At 47.1% G+C, this 26,326-nt stretch overlaps 1 protein-coding gene across 2 annotated transcripts in view; it reads left to right on the plus strand.

Annotated features, from left to right (window-relative positions):
• Positions 1 to 26,326, plus strand: part of Rbks (ribokinase) — an 82,394-nt gene that overhangs the window by 50,068 nt on the left and 6,000 nt on the right. The window contains exons 7-8 of one of the 2 annotated variants that reach the window (XM_057771943.1): positions 3,379 to 3,567; positions 15,972 to 16,019. In XM_057771943.1, coding sequence (XP_057627926.1) covers positions 3,379 to 3,567; positions 15,972 to 16,004 — 222 coding nt within the window. In that variant the 3' untranslated portion in view covers positions 16,005 to 16,019. Of the gene's footprint in view, positions 1 to 3,378; positions 3,568 to 15,971; positions 16,020 to 26,326 lie in introns of those variants that run through there. The other variant, XM_057771934.1, reaches the window with a different exon arrangement.

Below are 26,326 nucleotides of genomic sequence, written 5' to 3' on the forward strand. Positions count from 1 at the left end.
TGGGAGGTAGTAACCATTTCACAATAAGAGGTTACATTGCTCTCAACCACCAAACTGGCTTAGGTTTCCCTGGTAGGTACTGAAAAGACACTGCATTTATTCTTCAGACAGTTTTCACAGCCCAAATTATTCATCCAGCTAATGCATCTCCTCCATTAAATCACAAATTCCATTAGGACACAGCATCTGTCTTATTATACCCTGTCCTTGTCTATATACTTACTATTGCTGTATAGCACATTCCCCAAAGCAGCAGAGATATTGCCATTCCCAGTTTCCATGCATGGTGAATTCGGATAGGGAACAGCTTGGCTCATTCTCTCTCTGTAGTGCCTGTGGCAAGAGTCGGAAACTTCAATGGCTGAGGGATTCTTCATTCGTATGTGTGATAGTTGGTACTAGTGTTTCCTGGAGCAGAATGGGTCAGAACACTTACACATGACTTGTCTTTGTAGCCTGGGCTTCTACAAACATACACACACATGCACACATATGAACATACACGGGGTAGAAGGGTTGTTAACAGAGATTTCAAAGTTTTTTAAACACATTTTTAAAGATTTATTTAGCAAGAGAGAGAGAGAAAGAGAGAGAGAGAGAGAGAGAGAGAGAGAGAGAGAGAGAGAGAGAGAGAGAGTACTCTATCTGCGTATACAACTTTATATCAGAAGGGGGCACCAGCTCTCATTGTAGATGGTTGTGAGTCACCACGGGATTGCTGGGAATTAAACTTAAGACCTCTAGAAGAGCAGTCAGTGCTCTTAACTGCTGAGCCATCTTTCCAGCCCCAATTTCAGAGTTTTTTATAGAAGATATCAGTGAGTGTCTCAAAAATAGATCAGTGAATTTAGCAAACAGAAGTGGTCCAGGGAAAATAGATTAACACAAAACTTATTTTTTAAGGTAAAGGGTCCAGGCCTGAAAAGATGGCTCAGTGGTTAAGAGTACTGACTATTCTTCCAGAGGACCTGGGTTCAATGCCCAGCACCTACATGGCAGCTCACAACTGCCTATAACTCTATCTCCAGGGGATCTGACACCCTCACACAGACATACATTCATTCAAAACACCAATGTACATAAAATAAAAATAAATCATTACAAAAAATAGACAATGGCCTCAGGTTCTGTTTCCAGCACCGACCTGTTAGCTCACAACCATCTTTAACTCAAGGTTCAGGGGATCCAATGTTCTAATCCGGCCTCCTTAGGCTCCTGCACACACTTGGTACACAGACATACACTCAGGCACACACACATATACATAAAAACTAAGTAAATACTTAAAATTGGGAGATGGTCTCAGAGTACAGCAAATCCAGACTGAAAGGGAACATCCAGAAGACAGGAAGAGAAGATACCTGGCCAAGTTCAGGAAACGTTTGCTGTTGGGATCACAGAATGAGCAGACACTCGAGGAATGGGTTTTATACAACAAAGAATTCATTTGAGCATGCTCAGAGCAAATAAAAGTGAGACGTAGTCCCATTCTTAGGAAAATATAGCATATGATTAAACTGTAATACAGAAAAGACATAATTTGTTATATACTTTAAAAGTGTCTTATACATTGTATGTGTGTGCATGTGCTTGCATGCTCACATGCCATGCCATGTGTATGGAAGTTTCAGGGGAGTCAGTATTCTCCTTCAACCAGATGAGTCCTGGGAATTGAACTCAGGTCATTAGGCTTAGCGGCAAGCGCCTTACCCACTGAGCCACCTCAGCAGCCTAGCTGCATACTTTTGCTTTTGTATAACAAATGGGTTTAACGGGATGGAGGTGGGTGGTCCTTGGACTTCCCACAGGGCAGGGAACCCTGATTGCTCTTCAGGCTGATGAGGGAGGGGGAATTGATTGGGGGAGGGGGAGGGAAATGGGAGGTGGCAGGGAGGAGGCAGAAATCTTTAATTAATTGATTAATTAATTAAAAATTTTAAAAAATGGGTTTAATTTGGGCACATTCACAGCAACTATATGCAGGGCATACATGCAGTCTTACATAGTGTATGGTTAAGCGATCATATGGAAAAGGAAATTCAGTTAGACACACTGAGTCAAAAAGTACCATCTAATTCCTTGATTGCTTTTTTAACTGCGCATCACAAGCAGAGGAGCACCCCAGAGATGCAAGAGGGGCACCTCTCAGCCCTGTTTCAGGCCGAGATGCTTGTCTGTTCCAGGAGAAAGACTGAGCCTGCGCAAGCCCTCTTTGTTTATTGTATGTGATTTAAGGGCTCTTCTGCTTTCAGTGGTCTGCAGCAGCGTAAGAGGGACACCAGGCCAGGAGAGGCCGGGGGATGGCATCTGTAGGTGCCTGTGTTCACAGGTGCGGGAATGGCATCCATAGGTGCCCGTGTTCACAGGTGCGGGAATGGCATCCTTAGGTGCCCGTCTTCACAGGTGCGGGAATGGCATCCTTAGGTGCCCGTCTTCACAGGTGCGGGAATGGCATCCTTAGGTGCCCGTGTTCACAGGTGCGGGAATGGCATCCTTAGGTGCCCATCTTCACAGGTGCGGGAATGGAATCCATAGGTGCCCGTGTTCACAGGTGCGGGAATGGCATCCTTAGGTGCCCGTCTTCACAGGTGCGGGAATGGAATCCTTAGGTGCCCGTGTTCACAGTTGCGGGAATGGCATCCATAGGTGCCCGTGTTCACAGGTGCGGGAATGGCATCCATAGGTGCCCGTGTTCACAGGTGCGGGAATGGCATCCATAGGTGCCCGTCTTCACAGACACAGCATCTGTGCAGTCCCTGGTAGCCATTGCTCTCCGCTTTCCCACATTCATGCTTCCTTTCAGAGATTGCATTTGTCCTTCTACCCCAGAAGAGCTGAGAGAGCAATGCAGCAGTCTCCCCTCACTGTGAGTGCCCACACTGCTATATTCTCCCACCCCCAGTGCGTATTTCCTTTTAGTTTTTATTGAAAAGTAAAAACAAATATTTTGTTGAGGGTGAAACTAAAGTGTAGATAATGCACCGTACCCCTAACTATTTTAGTCTGCATCTCCTAAGGACCCTGACACTCTTGTCACGTGTAAGATTATCACTAATTCTGTATTGTCATCTAACACACAAACCACATTAGTTTCCCCAGTTGTTCCAAGAATTTAAAAAGTACTTTTAGATTTATTTTATGCATGTGAGTGTTTTACCTGCATATATGCATGTTCAGACCAGATGAGGGAGCTGGATCCTCTGGAGCTGGAGTTACAAGTGATCACAAGCCACCATGAGGGAGCTGGGAACTAAACCCTAGTCCTCCGCCAGCAAAACAAGTGCCCTCAACCACTGAGACACGTTTTCGAAAAGGGCAAATCTGCAGTAGATCTCAGTTGTTTTATTCTGACCACAGTTTCTTTCCTTGTGTTACCAGGCTGAGATTTTAACGGGCCTCGCAGTGAGTAACCCGACCGAGGCTGGGAAGGCTGCATTGGTTCTCCTAGAACGGGGCTGCCAGGTCGTGGTCATTACCTTAGGAGCTTCAGGATGCGTGACACTGTCGCAGACGGAGCCTGTTCCAAAGCACATTCCCACAGAAGCAGTCAAGGCTGTGGATACCACGGTAGGTTCCAAGCTTGAAGAACCCTTTCCACTCTAAATCGTGTTAGCACTTGGAAATCATCTAATAGCAAAGGTGCCCTTTCTGAAGGCTGAGATGAGGAGGTAAGACCAAGGCGGGGTGTGACAGAAGACAGCCAGGCGGGGGAACCGTCACTGGGAGACTTTATGTTGCCAACCCTCTCTGAGCCTCAGTTTCCTTAATGAAAAATATTGCTGTTTCCTATATGAATTCATTCAGTAATATATCCAGAATATATTGCTGTATTTCCTATATATGTTCGTTCAGTAAATCAATATTTGCTGACCACCTGTTATGTGGCAGCCATGCTCTGGATGCCAGGAACATACGAAGAAGAAGGCTGGAGGAGCTAAAACTGCAGCAGTAAACACAGCCATGTCTTATGAGCTGCTTGGTGGCAGGAATGGCAAGGCTCACTGGTTAACAAGATTAACTGGTTAACAAAGCTCACTGGTTAACAAGGCTCACTGGTTACAAGGCTCACTGGTTACAAAGCTCACTGGTTAACAAGGCTCACTGGTTATGAGGCTCACTGGTTAACAAGGCTCATTGGTTACGAGGCTCGCTGGTTAACAAGGTTCACTGGTTAACAAGTGTTGGAAGAGGCTGCTTGTTTGTTCCAGATACCCTGAACCAAAATAATCACACAGAAACCATATTAATTAAAACACTGCTTGGCCCATTAGCTCTAGCTTCTTATTGACTAACTCTTACATCTTAATTTAACCCATTTTTATTAATTAGTGTTTCGCCACGTAGCAGTGGCTTACCAGGTAAAATTTCCAGTGTCTGTCTCCAGCAGCTCCATGGTGTCTGCCTGACTCAGCCTTTCTTCCTCCCAGCATCCAACCTAGTTCTGTTCTTCCCTGCCATAGGCTCAAATTTTATTCATAGACAGAAGAACCTCCCACACCAAATAAGGCTTACTGGGTGACATTCTTTGTTTTGCTTTCTTTTGTTTAATCTTCAGATTAGTACAGAAGGTAATAGGTTTCATTACAGCATCTTCACACACATCACACGGCATCTTTACACACACATCACACAGCATCTTTATACGCATGTGTCATAGTCACACAGCATCTTCACACACGTGTCACACAGCATCTTCACACGCATGTGTCATAGCCACACAGCATCTTCACACATGTCACACAGCATCTTTACACGTGTCACATAGCATCTTCACACACGTGTCACACAGCATCTTCACACACGTGTCACACAGCATCTTCACACACGTGTCACACAGCATCTTCACACACGTGTCACACAGCATCTTCACACGCATGTGTCGTAGTCACACAGCATCTTCACACGTGTGCCACACAGCATCTTCACACACGTGTCACACCATCACAGTATACTTTGTTCTCATGAACTCCCCTCCCACACATACTCCACACTCCTGCTGGACTCTTTTCCCGCAGTCTGCCCTTTCGTTTGCTTTCTTATTACATGTTTCATCACTCTACTTCCCACCGTCTGAGTCTGGTTTGTTTTGCTTAACATGATCTGCAGTCATATCCATTTTCCTGCCGCCCTCATGGTTTCATCCTTCTTTCTACCTGTATTCTATCCATTGTGTGTCTGCACCACATTTCCTTCATCTGTTCATCTATGTCCTGTATATACTGCAGCAATTAACATGGGTGTGCAAGTACCGAGATCCTTCAGATGCTAACCGCTGACATCCTTGCAGGCTTCTGTGTCCCCTACATGTATCTCCTCGAATCTTTGCAAACATTACATGAAGCAGATGTGTTGCCACCCTCATTTTACCCTCTAGTAAGTAGCAGAGCCGTGGCTCCAAAGGTGCTCACGTTTCCACACAGGAGCTTTGGCAAGAAAGCACTGTGTTCAGGAAAGTGCGTGAAATAGCAAGTCACAGCTGACAGGGGAGATGACAGAGACATGCTGGGAAAATGGTTCATGATTGCCTAACGAGGGAAACAAAAATTGTGTAATATTAGAATTCAGAAGAGCTAGCCAGGTGATGGTGGTGCACACCTTTAATCCCAGGCAGAAGCAAGCAGATCTCTGTGAGTTTGAGGCCAGCCTGGTCTACAAGAGCTAGCTCCAGGACAGGCTTCAAAACTGCAGAGAAACCCTGTCTCAAAAAACCAAAAAAGAAAAAAGAAAGAAAGAAAGAGAGAAAGAGAGAGAGAGAGAGAGAGAGAGAGAGAGAGAGAGAGAGAAGATAAAATGAATGCATATTTGGTGTACATACACTAAATGTTCATCTCCCATATGTGGATGTTAAGAAATATTATCTAAAACTGATTTTAAAATGACAGCACAAACATGTTACCAGAAATTCGAGATAAATAACAGAATTAACAAAAGAATTAAAAGGATTTCCCTCATAGAAACCGGAGTGAAGAGGAGCGGATTGTATACACTTATGCTTCATGTGTTTAATTACAAATGCATGGCTTTGATTTTGAAAACGACACGGGTGAAGGGGTGGCTCAGCAGCAGCAGTGAAGACCGCTGGCATTCTTGTAAAGGATCCAGGTTCTTCTCCAGCACTCACGTGGCTCACAACCATCCACTCCAGTCTCAGGAGATCTGATGTCCTCCTCTGGCCTCCATGGGCACCAGGCGCATACATGATACACTTGCATACATACATGCAGGAAAAATTCATATACATAATATAACAATAGATGTTTTAAAAACAATACAATGAGACTATACCCACAAGAATATCTGTAACCAAGCCCTGTTAGTAACAAGTATGATCTAGATTAGAGAAATTAGAATTCTTGTACATTGGTTGCAGGAGCTTGAGATAAAGCATTCACTTTGGAGAATAGTCTGGAAGTATGTCAAAAAGCTAAACAGAGAGTCCACAAGTGACCAGGAATGCTACTTCTAGTAGCTACCCAAGAGAAATGAACATAGATGAATGAGATATTCCAGGTAGTACTACACCCACACTTGGAAATGCCCAGTGTCCTCCAGCATATAAGTGGACAAACAGCTTATAGTATATCCATACATCTGGATATAGAGGAACACTAGAGGGAACAGTGATTCATGCTGTATGCATGGCAAGTGTTTACAGACTCAGCCATCCCCCTGGCCACCCCCTCATCTTTTTTCTGCTGTGTTGTGCTGTGTTGTCTCTTCTCATCCTGCAGCCTCACCGCCAATATTCTTGCCTGAGCCATACAACTGTTTGGCCAGTTTAAGAAGATAAATAAGTTCCCTGGTGGGGTGAGGGATCCCTGGGGTGAGATTCTCCCGAGCAAACAGTCCCTTTGCTTCCTGTCAGCAGAATATTCCAGTCTGCTGTGGGTTCGCAGGTTTGTCACTTGTCCCCTCCTCCACTCTCAGACATCAGGCGTGACACAGATGGAGGAGAGTGGCTATTGGTTGGCACACTGTCCACTCGAGACAGCCTCTACGTCAGTGCTGCTGCATGCTGCTATCTTCAGTTTTGCCTCTGTTAATAGTTGCATATATCACTTCTATTTTTAATCTGTTTTTCCCATTGTGCTGGCGTGAGAGGGTGGCAGTAGCTACAGATGTCCTCTGTTCAGTTTGGAAGACAGGACCGAGGTGTCTCTCTTCCCATCTCTGCATCTCTGCCTCAGAATGATGGGTGCTCATGTGCGTTCTATTCTGGAGTCGTTGGAAGTGCATTCTGTAGCACACACATGCACACACACACACACAGCAACACTTATGGATTATCATGCTAGTGTGATGAAATGCAACATTATATTTGGCCTGGAAGCTCTGTAAGATCCTTATGTGCGGATTGCCTTTCTTTACGTAAATGCTTAAGCCCTAGAATCTGGCCTAACACTCTCATTTCAAGAATGCAGGACACAAGCTAAATCTCTGTCCTCCAGAACCATGGCTTTGCGATAACACACCATAAATCAGGACAGATAACTAAGTCAAGACTAAACAAAAGCCAGGGGCAAAGGGAATGCATCTTCCCCATGCTTTCCTGCCATTTCTCCTGCGCTGTCTGAGTCTGGCAGGATTCAGAATTGTTAATGGGGCTCCCGTCACATCAGCCCACCTGCATGGACATCCCCTAGTAGCAGGGCCTAAGGATTTGCTCTAGAGATTGCCCCAGTAGGAAGTACAGATGTGTGGTTGCTGTCACTTGCTAGATACCGACAGGTGGCTTCTTTCGGGTGTGTTCTCCCAGCCTGGGATCTGGATTCCGCTATCCTCGCTGCTCTCAAGCGTAGGTTCCCATCAATCCACTACGTAGGTGCTGTAGGACTGACATTGCAGTCTGAAGCCAGCATCTGTGTGGTCATTACTCCCATCTTAGACCTTTCTCCCATCCTGCCCTCTGCACCTTGTCCTCTCCCTGCCACATCACTACAACAGATGCAAAGTCCAACAGCTAATGCAAAATATAATTAGAGCCAATGAATGTAGGTCACTGTAAGAGGTGTCTCAGCCCAGGTGCTCTGTAATACTGCTTGCTCCTAGTGATAGGGCAGTCCCCTGGGAAGACTGACAACTCCAGATCATCACATGGTCACTGCCCACATGGTCTCTGACCTTGGCCTGTGTCTCCCAGAAGTGCACACTTCATACACACACACCCCTTTGTGCTTTCCAGTCAGCATGCACTGTCACTGTATGTGTGGGATTTCCACGCAGTCTGTGTAGATCTCTGTCCAGAAACAGAACAGAATGTCTAGGTGCCCTTCACTGTTGAACACCTGAGAGCTGGAGAGTAAGATGCTGTGGGTGAAGAAGAAGAATGCTGGCTACTGAGCGGGAACTACAGAGTTATGAAGACTGACTTTAACTCTGTGTCCGTGTGGCTTTTGGTTTTGGTTTTTGTTTTATGCAAGAAGAGATTTTGTTTCCTTTAGATTTTTGCTTACTCTGTGGATACCATTGTCAGTCATAGTACCATACTGGGCAGGGATGTAGCTCAGCTGAGAGGATCCGCATAGCATGAGTAAGGCAAAAATTAAAGATAGAGCCAGGTGGTGGTGGTGGTGCAAGTTTTTAATTCCAGCACCTGGGAAACGGCAAGCAGGTGGATCTCTGTGAGTTCCAGGACAGCAAGGGCTGTTACACAGAGAAATAATAATAAACAAATAAATAATAAATAATAAATAAATAACAAAAATAAATAAATAAATAAATAAATAAATAAAGGTAGATAATATACCATACACTTCTGATGGGAACACACATTCTTTAATGTTTTCAGGGGATGACCTGAGAGTACAATTAAAATACACTTTCTCTCCGCCTACTGAATCCCCTCCCAGGAGTCTGTGCTACAGGTATGCCCACGTACAAACACTTACGCCAGGGTGTTTACTTCAACTTTCTATTAGCCCAAAGTTGAGAAGATGGCGAGTCCTCCTCAGCAGAGGAGGTTAAGCAGTAGCTGTGTCATGATGGTTTCTGGAAAATGACTTGAAGCTCTCAGTGCATAAATGCAGATCTTATGTTTGGAGCATCTCGCGAAACTGTTCTGATCATTGTTCAGGAAGGGGGTGGATTGGCGTGATGCTTTCCCCTTTCCATTTCATATCCTTCTGAATTATTTGAGCTCTTGTCCATAAACCTGTGTTTTTAGGGTATTACTTTATTATTTGAGAGGAAGATTTCTTTGGTGGCACAGCCAAGAGCTGCTGCCACGTCTAGCAAACAAGTAGGTCCCATCATTGCTCCAAGGCTGCTGGGTGTGGTCACAGAGGAGTCCTTGATGGTCAGTTTGGTCTTGGCTTCAATATCAACCTCTCAAGCATCCTAAGTCTCCATGCAACCAGCCCAAGCCAGCTCTTGACGTGAGGTTTCTGGAAGGATGCTCTTTGCCACAGGAGACCAGCAGTGCCTTCTTACTTGGGTCCCCAGGGGTCTAGCCTAGATATTTCAGTGCACACTTTGACAGGATTCTTTTCTTAATCTTTTCAAAGAAATAGTTTTTCTCAAAATGTTATTTTATTTAGTTCCCCTTTGAAATATCAGGGTAAACATCAAAGCTTGCTGCTTCTGTTCACCATTCAGATGTATTGTGCATCCTCGAAGGAACTGCTCATGTTCAAGCTTCCTTCGGAATGAGTCTGCTTGTTACCAGCTTGGCTTCTGGGCCTTCTTCCTCACACCAGGGCACGGAGTCAGCCAGCTCTGCTCTTGTCATGGGTCTTGGCTTTGGCTACTGGCTAACAAGAAAGACTTATAAAAGGGACCAGGCAAGGCTATGGCAATGTTTCGGTTAGTAAAGTGTTGTTGTACGGACTCCAAACATAAGCAGCAGAGTGTGGAAGGCAAGCACCCCATAAAAGCTGAGCATGATGGGATACACCCACCATCCTGTGCTTCCTCCATCAGCCCTGCCTATTGAAATGGTCCTAAAGCAGGGCGGTGGTGGTGGACACCTTTAATCCCACACTCGGGAGGCAGAGGCAGGAGGATCGCTGTGAGTTTGGGTCCAGACTAGTCTACATAGCAAGTTCCAGAACAGCCATAGCCAAGGGGAGGAAATGGTCCTGACTGAAAAGACTCTGGGGAGTGGAAGAGCATACAGCACCATGAGGAGTACTGAATTATGTCCCCACATCTGAGGCTGGGCCTCCAGTGCAATTGTATTTGGTGACAGAGCCATGTTGGAGGCAATTAAAGTTAAGTGACGTCACGGGCGGAGCTCCTGCTCCAATAGGCTGAGTGTCCTAAGAGCAGCACTATGGGAGAGTTCACTCCGCGTGCACACAAAGAAAGAGTAGCCACCTGCAAGGCCAAGAGAAACACCATCTTGGTGACACTTTGATCTGAGACCCTGAAACCTTGAGGACTATGAGAAATAAGTGTCTCTTGTTCAAGCCACTCAATCTGTGGGTTTGTTTTGGCACCCCTGGCAGACTAATACAAGGAAGCAAATGAATATGCCCAGAAGTGACCTAAAATAAACTCGGAAAAATCAGGTGTCCTCTGAGGAGAAAATGAGGAGCAGCAACCAGCAGGATGAGCCAAGTCCCGTGTGCAGTAAGAAGGAAAGGGCTGCACATGAGAAGCTGTCACACGTCCAGTGGCCTGGGGCAGATGACCGCCCCTTCCTAATCCTGCCTTAGCCATGGGCCAGCTTGACCTCCCTGAGCAAAGGACTTACGCACTGTCTCACTACTCTGCCTTTGGATTTGGGTGACAGTCCAGCTCTGTGTGCCTTGACAGTCTTGTCGCTTGTCGTGATGCAGACTTATAATCACTCCTTGTCTTTCGATCTGGAGAAGTTTCCAGATCTTGAAAAGGCCTTGCTTCCTGGTACTTCCTCTGCAGCCTGAAAGGGAATAACTCACCATCAACCCTGACTACTCCCTGGCTGGTGTGAGCACTCACGAAGAAGCCACGCATTAGTACACCCCTCTGCGTCTGTCTGGGTACTTATGCAGACTGGGGTTTCTAGACAGCAAACACCAGGAGCATCTCCATTCCAACATAGCTGCTTCCTCTACAGGCCAGGCCTGGACTGTGTGGAAGTGGTGTGGTGGGATTGAGCCATCCCAGGTAATAATGGCTCGGGCAGGATTTACATCCATTTCGTTCTTGTCCCTGAGTGGCCATTCCTGGAGAAGACATGCATTTTCTTACAGATTATAATCAAATTTTCTTTTCATTAAACTTCTTTGGTAGGAGCCTGAACTGTTGAGGTCAGTGATCCTCTTCCTAACATTTCCCAACTGCCTTTGTAGCTGAGATGAGCTAACCAGTCCTGCTGCCCCGCCTAGCAAACTCCCCAGGCTCAGGACCCGGTTTAGGAGTCCTTCGTGAGCAGTCCCAACCTCAGCATATTACAGCAGCCCTTCGGAAGAACCTGGAGAGTTCTAGTTCCTTCTGGAGAGTTCCTGGCTGGAGTCAGGAGTCGCTCCACTTGGCTGTCTCTAGGACCACTTTCTGGGCTTCTTCACACTCCTCACAGTCTACATCTCAAATATCTAGAGAAAGGCGAAATCACAGGGACAGTGCTCCTTATAAATCATTTGAAAATGAAATGATTACCCAGTGTTCCCTTTTAAAACAAAGACCACAACTAAAAGTCCAGGTTCTGGAGAGTAAGAGATGCCTCTGAAACACAGGAAGCCCCCTGTTCTACAATGCCCATATGGTGGCTCACAACCTGAAACTTCAGCTCCAAGGAATATGACACTCTCCTCTGGCCTCTGCATGCACACAAACACACACACACACACGCACACATGCACACACATCAGCAAAACATTAATAGACATAAATAAATCTATTTTTTTCAAATAGCCCTCTTTGCCCCAAGAATGACATTTATAAAACTCTCTGAAAACTTTACTGACAGAAGCTAACAGAAAAGATGAAATAGCAAAAGGGGTTCAGCGGCCATGAGGACAGGACAGGGTAATTACTGAGGCAACTGACAGGCAGGACACAGCCATCTGTCGTGCCCTGAAGGGCTGTATTAGCTCTATTACATTACCTTCACATCAGCAGATCACCTCATTTATTAGCTAATCAGGCAGAATTTAATATTAGAAATTATCTTTCTTAATCCTGCATGTGATCAGTTGAAAACCCAGGGCTCTAAAAAATCTAACTGCAATTGCTTACCAGAAATGTCATCTTCATGTTAAAGAACTGAACCAGGGCCAAGTGTGAGACTATTTTCTCCGTGTTCTCAATGCACTGCTCCACAACAGAACTGGGTTTATACAGGTGCCCAGTGTCCCAGACTTTAGCAGCTCCTGGAGGGGGTCTAGGACCAGTCCTCTCTCTCTCTCTCTCTCTCTCTCTCTCTCTCTCTCTCTCTCTCTCTCTCTCAGATAGTCCAGGACTAAAAGTGTGGCCATGGAGAAGAGCACCCTGGGATGAAGGGGCAGTCAGTCATCTCAGCCACAGCAAAGAGGTAAGGGAGAAATGTCTGAGTCTAGGTTGGAGTGCCCTGTGGGCCTGGGCAGGAGCTCGTCCCTCCAGCAGGACGGGATGGCAGAGGTTGGTCGTATCCGTCTATGGTTGTCATCTTTTCCTCCTAGCACAGTGCTCTTCAGGTCTACTTCTCATCACCCCCGCCGCTCAGTAGCCTGGTCGCTGGTGCAATATAAGGCAGTGAGCCTGTGATCTGCTCCAGGCTTTTCCACGGCAACTCTACCAGCACTCCAGGGCGGACCTGCCAGGACTGTACTGTGCGGCTTCCGCAGAATGGAGAGCTTTCTTCAGGACAGTTGAAACTAAGAAGGGATATTTTAAAACTGGTATCAAACTACATAGCCCAAAAAGATGGAGCCATGCCATGCCCACCATCTTCATTGACCCCTGCTGCTGATGGTGGTGTGGGAGGGGAGGGGAGCAGGAGAATGGAAGGAAAGCAGGGGCGTGGTACATAGATACAGATATCTGCCTGCTCTTCACAGGAAAGTGTGAGAGCGAGCCCTAGGCTGTACTCTGTAAATACACTGCTAATGGTGTGAAGGGAAGATTGTGTGTGTGTGTGTGTGTGTGTGTGTGTGTGTGTGTGTGTGTGTACTACAGTAGGACTCAAGATTCTCCTACCTTAATCATCTCCTGAGTTACTGGGATTATGGGACTACAGTCGCATGTACTACCACAGCCAGACTTCTTTCACTTTTTTTTTTTTTTTTTGAGACAGCTCTCTGGCTGTCCTGGAACTTTCAATGTAGATCAGGCTAGCCTCAAATTCTCTGCCGGCCTTTTCCTACCAAGTACAGGATTGAAGGTGCTACACCACTCACTATACTTGGCTTTTTTATTTAAGGCAGGATTTCCTGTACAGCCCAGGCTGGCCTCAAATTTTCAATCCTCCTGCATTGGCTTCTAAGTCCTCAGATCACAGGCATGTGCCACTATGCCCCAAGAGGAGGTGCTTCGTTTCCTCTTTCCTAGTGATGCTCCTTGAGAAATATAAGGGAGAGCGACTTTGCCCGGTGATAGAGAATAGCAAGTATGAGACCTTGGGTTCAGTCATAACAACAAAATATTAAAAATAACACAGAAAGCCTTTTGGGTTTTTTTTTTTGTTGTTGTTGTTGCTGCTGCTGCTGCTGTTTTGATTGTTATTTTTTGAGATAGGGTTTCTCTGTGTAGCCCTGGCTGTCCTGAAACTCACTCTGTAGACCAGGCTGGCCTTGAACTCACACCAGCCACACCAGCCCCAGCAGCTTTTTTAAAAGAATATAAAATTTGCCTGGCAGTGGTGGTGGACACCTTTACTCCCAGAAGTTGGGAAGCTGAGACAGGCAGAGCTCTGATTTCGAGGGCCACCCTGGTCTACAGAGTGAGTTCCAGGACAACCAGGGCTACACAGAGAAGCCCTGTCTCAAGAAAAAAAAAAAAGCACAGAATTCTGTACTCTAGCTGGGCGGTGGTGGCGCACGCCTTTAATCCCAGCACTTGGGAGGTAGAGACAGGAGGATCTCTGAGTTCGAGACCAGCCTGGTCTACAAGAGCTAGTTCCAGGACAGGCTCCAAAACCACAGAGAAACCCTGTCTCGAAAAAGCAAAAAAAAAAAAAGAATTCTGTACTCTAACCCACTGAGGAAAAGCCCTGAGGTTTGGGAACAGAAGGGACAGAACAGATCCTTAGGAAGTGGAGTTAAGTGCATCTTCTCTGAGAGAGTCTCAAAAACTAAAATCCTGAAGTTTTATAGCCTTTATTTCAGACAAAACAAAACACAGTTGGGGCAAAGACTCTGAGTTCTGTGTGCCGGGTAACTCTCCCATGACTGTCCTGTTTCTGATGGAAAAGCCCCTTTCTTCTATGTAGTCTGCTCTTGTTTAATGTGTGGGAACCAATCCTTTAAACCAGCTCTGCCTATAATGTACGTCAAATGCATGTATTTACCCCTTGAGCACTTCCTCCCTCCTTCCCTTCCAAAAGTTAGGAAATAACTTCAACAACACTGAAACATATTTTTTAAAAAAAATGTCATACAGGCCAGCCATGATAGTATATGCCTTTAATCCCAGCACTTAAGAGGCAGAGGCAGGAGGATCTCTGTGAGTTCAAGTCCAGCCTGTTCTACATAGAAAATTCCAGGATAGCCAGGACTGCACAGACAGACACTGTCTCAAAAAATAGATCAATAAAATAAAATGATCCACATCATGCAGCCTTATTAATTCTAAACATTTTGCTATTCTAGCTTCAAGTGCTTTTTTAATATTTGAGAATTTCATATGTGAGTACTGTATTTATACCATTCCCACCCCGCAGTCTCTTTCCTTCAACTCCTCCCACCCCATTCCCTCTTAGCTCTACTGGTCACCCCAGGTCTGTCCCCTTGACTTATAAAGTGTGGACACACACAGATAATATAGATGTCAAAGTCCAGGCTGAACAAAGGGCAGCATCCAGGTTCCAAAGGCTCCGTAGGAACCGCATTTCTTGCTGTTCCCTAAACTTGTGACTAATTTCCCCTGGCCCTTTTCTGAAGGAGTCTTAGATTCAGCACCCTGCTTTTCCTCAAACTCAGCTCTATCCAAACAAGAGGATTAAAACTGAAGCCCCCAAGAACACTATGGTCCATCAGGGAAATGCTAATCTAAACTACATAGACTTAGGTATGGTGCCGTAGACCTGTGATCCCAGGCACTTGGGAGGCAGAAGCAGGAGGATTGGGAGTTGGCAGAAGCAGGAGGATTGGGAATTAGCAGAAACCTACCCTTCCTTTAAATACCAGCTGGCATTTAATAAGAAATACAATAATTAATAAAATGAATAATAAACAGGAATGATAAATATCCTCCACACAAACACCTCAGAGCCCAGTGCTAACTCACGTAGTTGCCTACCATGCATGCTTTAGACAGTCTCCTCATAACTACTCCTCCCTCGTGACAGGGACCATGGAGGAGGTGCATGACAGGTTTGGGGTGTGTAGACAGGACCAGGTATTCCGGCCGAGGGCCAAGCACTTCCCAGTGAATCGCTCCCACCGGCTTTCAGCACAGTTAGAGTCTCCAAGCCATTTTGCTCAGTTCCTCTCTTCATCCTCATAGTGTAGACCTGGCTCAAGAGCCAGGAGCGAGGCGGTCACTGTGAGGAAGTGGAGGCATTATAAATAACCCAGGAACCCTCTCCTAACAGCAACTGCCTGCTGATTTTGTGGCCTAACAGCTCGAGTTGAGAAGGGCATGGCTACGGCATTGTGCAATGACTAATTGCTCAAAGTTCTGTGTGTGGCAGAGGTGCGACCTGTGGTTGGTGCTCACGCTATCAGATGCCTTTGCTGTGTGACAATCCGATGGCTCTGTGCCATCCAGCAGTTCCCAGAGAACAATGATCTTACTGCGAGCACCGCTCACCGAGAAGAAAGCAGCTGGTGAACATGCGCGCTTGGCAGAGAACGCTGAGTGAGTCTTGTGTAGGATTCCCAGTCATACTGGATTAACTGTTTTCTGTCTAGAGTGGTGGAGACACAAGGAAGAAAGATTGCTGACCACAGAAGGCAAGGTCAGTCTTTAGAACCCAGTGAGTCACCAACGGACTCTGGTTTTAAGTGCCATTTATTCGCAGATACATAAAGTTATTTCTACACAAAGCCTTCATTAACAGTGCCGGAAGAATAGGCCTTTCTCATCGCACTTACAGTTTGCACTCAGGGCTCCTTTTCTCTTTTATTAATTACAGAATGAGTTAATCTACCACAGGCATTTTGGGCAAATAGGGCTTTGGGCCAGTTTTCAGTCTCCTTCAGCCATTTTTCTCTGTGGCTTTCCCAGACTGCAGAGCAATGAAGGCCCTGAAGGAGGGTCAATGGATTCTGCTGAGAACAGCCCAAGCCAGCCGCACCCCAGAACCTGAGAGGCTACAGCAATCTATGGCCATCCACTCCGAGGCTGACAGGGGACCTCATGATCTCTGCAGTCTGGCTAGCCTTGGCCAAATGCGAGATGTTCTGTGAGTGACACCGAGACATGGCCGCTGGGCCCAGCCAGCTTCAGCAAGCGTGGCCGAACTTCCGCTGGGGTCACAGTGACTGCTGACAGCCTTCATAACATAGCCAGCTACAACATAAACAAACCATGAAACGTTGTTTTATTATCAAGCAACAAGCAAAAGAGCCTCCCCACCCCCTACTCAGCATAGAGCAGAAATTGAAAACAAGCTAAGGGCTTTTGGAATGAGTGAGCGCGGCTTAAAGGGTGGGGCTCAAGCTCGGGCGGCAAGAAGAATGAGGGGCACAGAGGGGTACAGTCAAGGGTGTCTGCTCTGTTCATTGCTAAGTATGTCTGAATTTCATATGAGATCCTTTAGGTTCAAGTGTTACTTCAGAGCACCCATCAAAAGGTTCCACTCAGAACTGGTGTGACTGGCCACAGAGAGGCCGTCGCTGACTGATGAGGCTGAGGGAGAACCCTGATACACAGGCAAAGCCCAGATGGAGCCAGCAAATGACCTCTGTCATTCTGGGAGCCATTTGTCTCCGGTCAGAGAACAGCCTGAGCAGCACAGCCCTGCATGTGTGGAAGCCTGAGAGCCAAGCACAGCCAGCAGGGTCTTCTTGTGGCTGCAACCCAACCTTACACCAGGCCCCAGGGAGGTGGTTGCTATGATCACCTGCTCTCTTACAAACACACCAGGGAAGAGGCTGGGGCTCTGGCCTAGAGGCATGAAGAGCTTTTGCTTTGTCTTAGTTGAAGTTTAATCAATGTGATGGAAATAGGGAGAGCAGTGTCGTCTTTAATGTCCCCTCCAGCCTCTCTGGGCAGTAAAGTGCTGGCCTGTACACACCTCAGCCTCACCTTGCTTTGACTCTACACTTGACCTCCCATTGATCCTTCTCTGCTCCTATCCATCTAAATGAAAGAACGCTTTAGCCCCATAAACCTCATTCCAGAGAGAAATACATAATTCAAGAGGAATACGGATGTCAAAGAGGAGGCACGCCAATTTGTGTCAGCATTCACTGTAAAATAAAGGAGTACAAGGAGAGTTTAATGTAATGTAGAATTGAAATTAAAATAGAGCCAATATTTAGGCATTCCTCCGCCTGCTTCTCCCTGCTGTGACACAAAGGGCTGACTCTCTGAGTACCAATGTCATGTGTTGTTTGCTTTGCTTTTTCTCCTACCGGGATTTTTTTTTCTTCTTCTCTGGGTGAAATGTTACATGCCTGTCTCTGGCATCTAAAATTTGACCTTTTCACCTGTTCCATTCTGATCACTGTATCAAAAATCAGACTTTTCCCTCCGCCTTCCAATCTCCACTCTTCACTGTAGCAGCACAGAAAGGACCCCTGCCTGTGCAGCGTCACTTGGCAGCTCTTAACTCTTCCCCGACACCAGCTAGTGTGTCACTGCCATACTTTCTTCTTCCAAAGAAAAAAATTAAAGGTTGATATGAACATCTCACAGTGTGCAGCTGGGCAAGGAGTTCCTGCTCCCCCAACTCTTCAGTGCCCAGTGGGGAGACGGCATGGTTTCCCTCAAACCAGCCAGGTGCAGCAGCACAGCTGGTATTGGGGAAGCAGAGGCGAGAGGGTCACAGCAAGTTCAAGGCCAGCCTGGTCCACCTGTTCCAGGGTACACAGGGAGACTGTCTCAAAAAAGTCAAAACACACAAAAACGGAGAGACCTGCCTGGAGCCCTTATTCCATTTCCTCCCATCGTTTTTGATCAAATGGTAGAATCCCATAGTTTGAGCTCAGACCGAAATGATTCACCCTTTCCAGAAGTAAATTCCTAAGGTGGAGTGTTTCTCTGCCCACAGCCTCAGTACCACCTGGGAACTCATTAGGAATGCAAATCCCAAGCCCCACCTTAGGTTTAAAGGATCAGAAAGTTTGAGGGTGGAGCACAGCCATCCCCATTTAACAAGCCCTCCAGGCTATTCTGAGGTCAAAATTGAAACCCCTAGCTTAGAAGACTTAGGTTTGCTTCCACTGAAGATATTCAGAGGTACACCATATATTCTGAAGGTATTTTAAAATATTTATGGGCAAAGGCCAAAAGCTCTTCCAGGTACTGAGCTCCAACCAGACATCCTAACTGCCACCAGCCAAGGGTCCTGAGCTCTTATGCTTGGTTTCTGTCTGGACAATGAAAGCCTGGCTGCCTCTCGGGGCTGTAATGAGATTCTGTTTGGATCACATCTGTAAACACAGCCATAAACAGGCGGGAAAGGGAGAGTGCTGTCGCTCTCAGCAGGATTCTGGGGTTGGGAGCAGAAGGGCCTGCATTTATCCCTTCCCTGGCCCAGGTCACTTTTCTTACCCAGTCAGTGACCTGCTGGATGTGTCTCAGGTTCTGCCATTTAGCCTCACCAAGTCGGTCTGCTGTTAAGGAATACCATTTCCTGATTAGCGGCTCACCCAACCTAAGGGACTCTGTACCCCTTGCTCAGACATGTCTCCCGGCTTCCCCTGAATGCTCCATGTTGGTCTTTGAGGGTGGACTGTGGATACCAAAGCTCTCATGCCCAGTGCGCGCCACACCAGAAACCCCCATTTCAGATCTTCAAGAAGGAAGCTTAACATTTATTTTGATGGCATCCCTTAAGCAGCACAGAAAATCAGAGAGAAAATCCCTCAAGCCAGCCGAATCTACGGAAACCAAGATTGACAAACCAGACCAGTTTTTTTTTTGTTTTTTTTTTTTTTTTTTTTTTTTTTTGGTTTTTCGAGACAGGGTTTCTCTGTGGCTTTGGAGCCTGTCCTGGAACTAGCTCTGTAGACCAGGCTGATCTCGAACTCACAGAGATCCGCCTGCCTCTGCCTCCCGAGTGCTGGGATTAAAGGCCTGCGCCACCATCGCCCAAACCAGACCAGTTTATGTTGCAAAGTGTAGTGGGTTTTCACTTCCCAGATTGGCGGTCACAGTTTCACCACAGCAATCTTCAAACAGCAAACTCCAGGTGCGTTGCTGCCTTAATCTGAAAACCTCAGAGACTCTTGGAGAAACTAAACCTTTTCTGCGATGTTTGTTAGGAATGAAGTTCTCGTAACTAGCTCCTGCTGGATCACCAGCAGCCTCGCTTTCGTCTGAAGTGCAGCCAAAGGAATATGGTTACATTTTGTCTAGCTATGAAATAACACATTCTCAGTTAACTATATAATTAAAATATGAAATTATTTTACTGAGAAATGGGTACATATTTAGCAAATCTGCAGAGACAGAAAGTAGAGAGGCCCACAGGCAGTAAATGATGTGGTTTCTTTTAGGGGGATGAAAATTTCTAGACTCAGACAGCGGTGGCGGTTGCTCAACCCCAGGACTACACCAAGGAACAGGGAATTGTACTCTTTGAGCAGGTGGACTGTGGGTTAGGAATTAGATCCCAGAGCCAGGATTTGGGGAGAGGTTGTTTGTTTGTTTGTTGTGTTTGTTTTTCTGTGGAAATGTTTGTAGCTCAGTGACCCTAGGTTCCATCCCCACCACACACACACACACACACACACATAAGTGACTAGCAGATTATATAAACCAAGGAACAAGTTTCAGTTCAGTACTTGATTAATTTGAAGTGCTGATCATTTGAACTATATTAGGCCATGAAATAGTTTAATCTTTTAATCATAGAGTATTTTTAAGTAGACTATTTCAGTCTAATCATTAACATTTATCATGAAGTGGCAAAGATATGAACATCTGTGATATAATAATTTGTCATGTTTCCTAGAGATAATTTAGCATGGCCATCAGCTTCATTACACAGAGAGACAAACTCTGGGTGCTTGCTGGCTGTCACGATGCTCATAAAATGAAGTGGTTCAGGAAGGCGGGAAGTTTGAGGTTGGGGAAGGATGTGATCTCATCCTCCTGAGGTAAACATGATAAGAGGAGAGGACCAGATTCCAATGGGAGCCGTGTGTGCTCTGAGCTCTTGTGTAAACCGCCTGTCTCAGGGTCAGTCCACCACAGAGCTCATTCGGTCACATCTGCACAGGCGACAACCTTTGCACCAGCCAGCCGGGTCCCCATCTGCTCCAAATTCCTTACTCTGTGGCTTTGAGTTTCCCAGGGTTCACTGGTAGCCGTGTTAGGACATCTGTCTCAGTGAAGGGAAGTGGAGAGCCACCAGTGGTTGCCCGCCCTGCCCACGGTGGAGCATGTACCTGTTAGGGTCTCCCACACACCCAAGACCCTGACTAGAGCATTCGCTCTTCAGGACAAGAGGCCTCCTTCAGCATTTCTCAGATTTATCACCCTGCCCCAAAGAACCTTGAAAAAAAATTCCCTATTCACCCTCCTTTTTCCCCCATAAAATATTAAAATGATAACTATACTCATATGCACATTTATATACAGTAGCTCTTTAAAGAGACACCAACCATTGCAATAGCCATGGTTTCTCACATTCATGATTCTAGCCCCCGCTCTCAGCAGAGCTTTCCTGCTCATCCTGGCAGCGAGTGGTGAGGTTGGTCACGTGGAGAAGGGGACCCAGCAGCCTGGTGGTCTCTGCTCTGCCCTGACCCCAGTTTCCAGCGCCACTAGAGGAACCTCACCCCAAGCTTGCACAGCCACCTGCTGCCTTTTGGGGTCTGCTACCACCTCTCCCTGGCAGAGGTAGTATCATATGCCCAGTCGTGGATAACAGCGTGTCCCACGAAGCTTCAATGCAGAGGAGTCCAGGGTGTCCCTGCCACCGTGCTGACCTCCAACCCTGCCTCTCCGAGCTTTGGCTCTTCATTCTCTAGCCTCTGCTCCTTGTCCCTGCATGGAAGCCGGAGTCTGGCCTGCCTTCTCCAGCTTTGCATTGACAACAGGGGCCCTGCTCTTCACTCTCCATTCTCCACACTTTAGTCTCACCCACTCACTACAGGGTTCACAGACCTCCAGAGGTACTGATGGCCACTGCTAGGGCTTTAGTCCTGACCTGCATAACCCAGGGCTCCAGATACTGGCTTCTGCTTCTTCCCAGACACCCGTATTCCACTCCTCTGAGCTGGGAACTGAAATCCAACCCTCTTGCTCTAACATTCCATAGGTTGTGTCCCTATGATGGTGACCCCCTTTGTCCCTGAAACCTTGCCTGATCCCACTGACCTAGATCATGGGTTTTCACTATAAAATCTTGAGCAAATGAAATGGCCTTTGACATGATGCTATCGAGTCTGCCCCGCTCCATTGAACACCCGCTCTGTCCTGGACCCTCTGACATAGTCTGAGGTAGTTTCCACAGCGGTCCCTCACACAGGTAGATAGATGCAGAAAAGCTGAGCAAGCTGCCAGGCATCGCACAGCCAGGACATTGATGAAATGGGGTCTCAGGTCCTTTTGGCCCCATGCCATCCGCACATGGTTCCACTAGAGAAAACACTGCCCCAGTTTGTGAGTTTTAATTCAGATGGCAGAGGGTTGTCAGTACCAATGAGAAGGCAATCTGTACCGTTCCCAATAGACGTGAGAGCTAACCGAAAGGGGCTGAAGCAAAATTAGAAGGTCCTTCTGTATGGCGCCCCTAAAGTTTAAGACTCTTAGGCTCAGTTGTCTATTCATGTCCTGGACATGGGAAGGGGGCAGAAGTCCATGCTTAGACATCCATGCCAGAGGAGGACAGGCTTGGCTGCCAGTCTCGCTTAAGAATAGTCATTCAGCAATTGGGGAAGCGCCCTAAAATGATCCCTGGGAGATAATTCCATCCCAAACCAAGAGCAGACAGCGGTGCTGAGCCAGAGGGCTCTAACCTGGGCCACGGCACCCATGTGAAAGGTAGCAGGAACGCTGGCGGTTACATTGCTCTCTCCTGAGCCCCTCGCCAGATCCTCAAGGAAGAAGCGGTGCCTCACCATGTTTCAGCCATTTGCTCCCCTCTGGCCTCTGAAACCACAAGCAGACTGAGGAATTCAGCCTGCAGTGTGGGCTGAATAGTTCTAGGGAGGGAGGCGCTCTGAAAAGAAAGCAGTATCCTCTTGTCAGAAGGAATGTGTGAAGACATCAGAGAGGAATGTGGGGGCTCTGTTGGGGTGGCTCAGCAGTTTGGCCTCTGAATCACGCCATGTGGGTCCAGATTCCTAACGGATGAACCCTCGGGACTGACATCACTCTCTCAAGACCATCCGGGCTCATTGTGCTGCCCAGCAAGTTTTTACCTTAGGGTTTTCAGCACTTGGGTTTTTTTCCCCCCAACCGCATTTAATACCCATCATTCCTTCCAGTTCACCCATTTTCTGTCATCTGGAATTTGACAAACTAGGGTTTTTATAAGCCTGTTTCATGGCCGCCACCCCATTCCCTTAAGAAGGGGAATTCTTAGAACAGCGTGTGCTGGCTCTCGCGCCTGACCACTCAAGCCCGGCTTCTGTCAGGACATTTCAGCAGTGGCTGGGCGCAGCACTAGGCCTCAGGATCAAAGGTGACAAAGCTGTCTTCATGACCTCAGGAAGGAAGCCTAGAGGACATGGGGTCTAACTGGTTGGTGGGATCAGAGAATGCCTTGAACACAGTGCCGGGCAGTCAGTGCAAGATGGACTAGGCTGATGACCAGCTGTGTCTTAGGAATAAATGTAGACGCTAGTCCATGGATGTTCTGAGCTTCAGGAACAAAGATCCCAAAGGGAAAGAGATAAAAAAGAGGTAAAACTAGAAAAGGAGTTTATGCCAGGCAGTGGTGGCCATACCTCTAACCCCAACACTTGGGAGGCAGAAGCAGACAGAGCTCTGTGAGTTCACAGCCAGTCTGGTCTACAGAGCGAGTTCCAGTGAGTCTTAAAATTTAAAAAGGGAAGGGAGGGAGGGGGGAAGGCAGGAAGGAAGAAGGTTCATGTGCTGTGCTCTGTTGGAGGAGCTAACATGTTATGCTCAGAAGGCCCAGAAGCATGTAGAATGTCTTAGGCATAGAGATGAAGCTGCCAGATTTGCAAGCATATGTAGGGTAGACTAGAAGGGCCTGGCCCAAAAGCAGGGAGACTAGTTAAGAAGTCACTGTGGACATGAGTGGGAAGGCGGCCAGGGAGAGACAAGAGGGCAGAACTGGGCATTTGGAATTGAGTCCTGAAGACCCCCAGGTTTTCTGTGTGGAGGTGTACAAGCACAGGAGGGCAGTGTCCTGGCAGCAAGACAGTCAGTTTGGCCGCAGTGAGCTCAGGTTGTCTGTGGGGGTGACTATCTATCTATCTATCTATCTATCTATCTATCTATCTATCTATCTATCTGTCTATCTGGTTTTTCAGGACAGGGTTTCCCAGTTGCTTTGGAGCCTGTCCTGGTACTCGCTCTGTAGACCAGGCTGGCCTCAAACTCACAGAGATCTGCCTGCCTCTCCCTCCCGAGTGCTGGCATTAAAGGTATGCGCCACCACCACCGGGTGACTTTCTACCATTTTTAAGCATTTGCTTTCCAGCCGAAACAAGGGGCCCCGTTCATACAACACTCTCTCACCAGACAGCCCCAAGAGACTGGGTGTGAACTGAGTCAGCTTAGTGAGGGCACAGAACCATGGTCATAGACAAGGGCCCCAGAACAGCGGGGTGGGGGTGAGGAAGTTGGAATGGAAAGTGGGACTTTGGCCAGAGAAGATGGTCTGAAAGAAAGGAGGGAATGAGATCAGCCTTCACATAGCAACGCTGTCTCGTGCCTAGTAGCAGAGGCCTCTCCACACCCCAGCTTGGCACTATCCTTAAAAATTCCCTCCTCTCAGGTTCTGTCCTTGAGGCTATCTGAGCAGCTGTACAGTGCCCGCCCTCCATCACCAGCCCTCAAACCCTGCCTGCTCCCACACACCTGTCCTAGGTGCTGCTGGGATTACCACATAACCAAAAGCAGTTTATGGAGGGCAGGGTTTATCTAGCTTATAGGTTACAGTCCATCACTGAGGGAAGTCCGGGCAGGAGCTCAAAGCAGGGACCTAGAGGAGGGAACTGAAGCATTACTGGCCCTTTCCGTAGCTGGCTCAGCCTGCTTTCTTGTACACCTCAGAACCAGCTGCCCGGGGGTGGCACTGCCCACAGGGGTTTAGACCTCCCACTTCAGTCATTAGTCACAAAACTGGCCCCACAGACTTGCCCGCAGGCCAGTCTAACAGAGGCAGTTCCTCGACTGATACTCCCTCTGCCCAGATGATGCTAGCTTGTCGACTTGACGGAAGCCAACCAGCACACCTCTAGAAGCCTCGGTAGGCACCTCTGGACATTTCCACTGTCATGACGCACTAACATGTGAGCTGCCATCACATGTACATGGAGCAGAACGTCTCAAACCACAGGGACGCGATGGCCCTTGGGAAAGCAGGGGTTTCAGGACGCTGCATGCTCTCTGGGTGAGGACCTGGTCCTAAGCAGGGAAGTGTTCTGAGAAAACAACCAGCACTAGCCACGTTGGCGACTGTCGGAAGGAAGGCTAATTATGCCATCACCCCTTTTGACATAAAAATAATTTTCAATAGAAGGTTAAAACTGTCAGGTTCCATCAATGAGATCTCTTCCATTATGCCAAGAATGATTGACGGGAAAGCACCTTACTTACAGGAAAGTCATGCTGATGGAGTACGGCTTCCACTTCTTAAAGCACTTCCCATTAAAAAAATCATCCCAATGTATAAAAATAGTTAAAGATGTGAATCAACAGCCAAGTCATTTATCGGCAGTTGAAAGCCTTGTGGTATAAATAGACCCAACAATGGGAATATCAAGTAACTCTCAGCCATGGCAACCTGACCTAACACAGAAGAAAGTCACATGTGGTTCACCCAGAGCCAGCCAGCCACCTTGGATCCGATCTGAAAGAGAGAACATGATGAACCCAGAATCATTAGATCAGGTCAACACTAAGTGCTGGGTGGGGCAGGGGAAGAGACACAGGGAGCGAAAATGTGGACTCCACCCAAGAGTCTGTAAGTTGTCCTGACTGTAGGCCTCTACAGGAAATGCACACATGGTGTGTGTGTGTTCAGGGTTAGGGGACGGGCAGAGTTCCCCAGCTACTAAAGAAAAGAGAAGTGTTTCTACTGTGATGTCCTTCCTTCTCTCCTCCTTCCTGCCCAGACTTTACCTGGGATATAACGAGCAGGGAACATGGAACGGACTGGAGCTTTCCTGGGACTCTCGTATTTACTGGTGGTGCCTTCGGTTTCTTCTTGTTCTGTCTTCTGTTAGGGAAGGTCCATCTAACGGTGAAATGAAGTTGGAAGTCTATGCTGGATGTAAAAAGCATCCAGCTTCACAGCCTCCCACCACAGAGCCCTCCCCACCCGGACATCCTCACCTTCCTACTGCATATGAAGACTTCCTTGTCTTCCCTTTATGCTTTTCCATCTTGGGTGTAATATGGCTTTCAAGGGTTGGGGTTCTGTGGCCCAGCTATACCCGCTTTGGGATACCCCTGCATCTCACTTCTCTGAGGTCAAAGCCAGAGCAACTGGAAGTTGGTTCATCAGTAATTGAGTACACATGTGTGTGCATGTGTGTGTAAACACGTGTGTACATGCATGTAGAGGCAAGAGGTCAATCCTTGGGGACCGTGTTTCTGTGAAGGATATGTAATATGAGATTTCCCTGTGTATGCTGCAAATATGTTTTATTACCATTGGTTAATAAAAAAGCTACTTTGGGCTTATGGCAGGGCAGAATATAGCCAGGCGGGAAATCTGAACAGAGATATGTAGAGAGCGCAGGAAGAACCAAAGAGACACCATGTAGCTAGCTGATGAAGGAGACAGATGTCTTAGAAACTTACCGGTAAACCATGAGCCTCATGGGAAAATACAAAATAATAGGAATGGGTTAAGTTATGATGTAAGAGCTAGCTAGGAATATGCTAAAGTCATTGGCCAAGCAATGTTGTAATTAATATCGTTTCTGTGTGATTATTTGGGTCTAAG

Source organism: Chionomys nivalis, chromosome 1, assembly GCF_950005125.1.
Source record: "Chionomys nivalis chromosome 1, mChiNiv1.1, whole genome shotgun sequence".
NCBI classification, from domain to species: Eukaryota; Metazoa; Chordata; class Mammalia; order Rodentia; family Cricetidae; genus Chionomys; species Chionomys nivalis.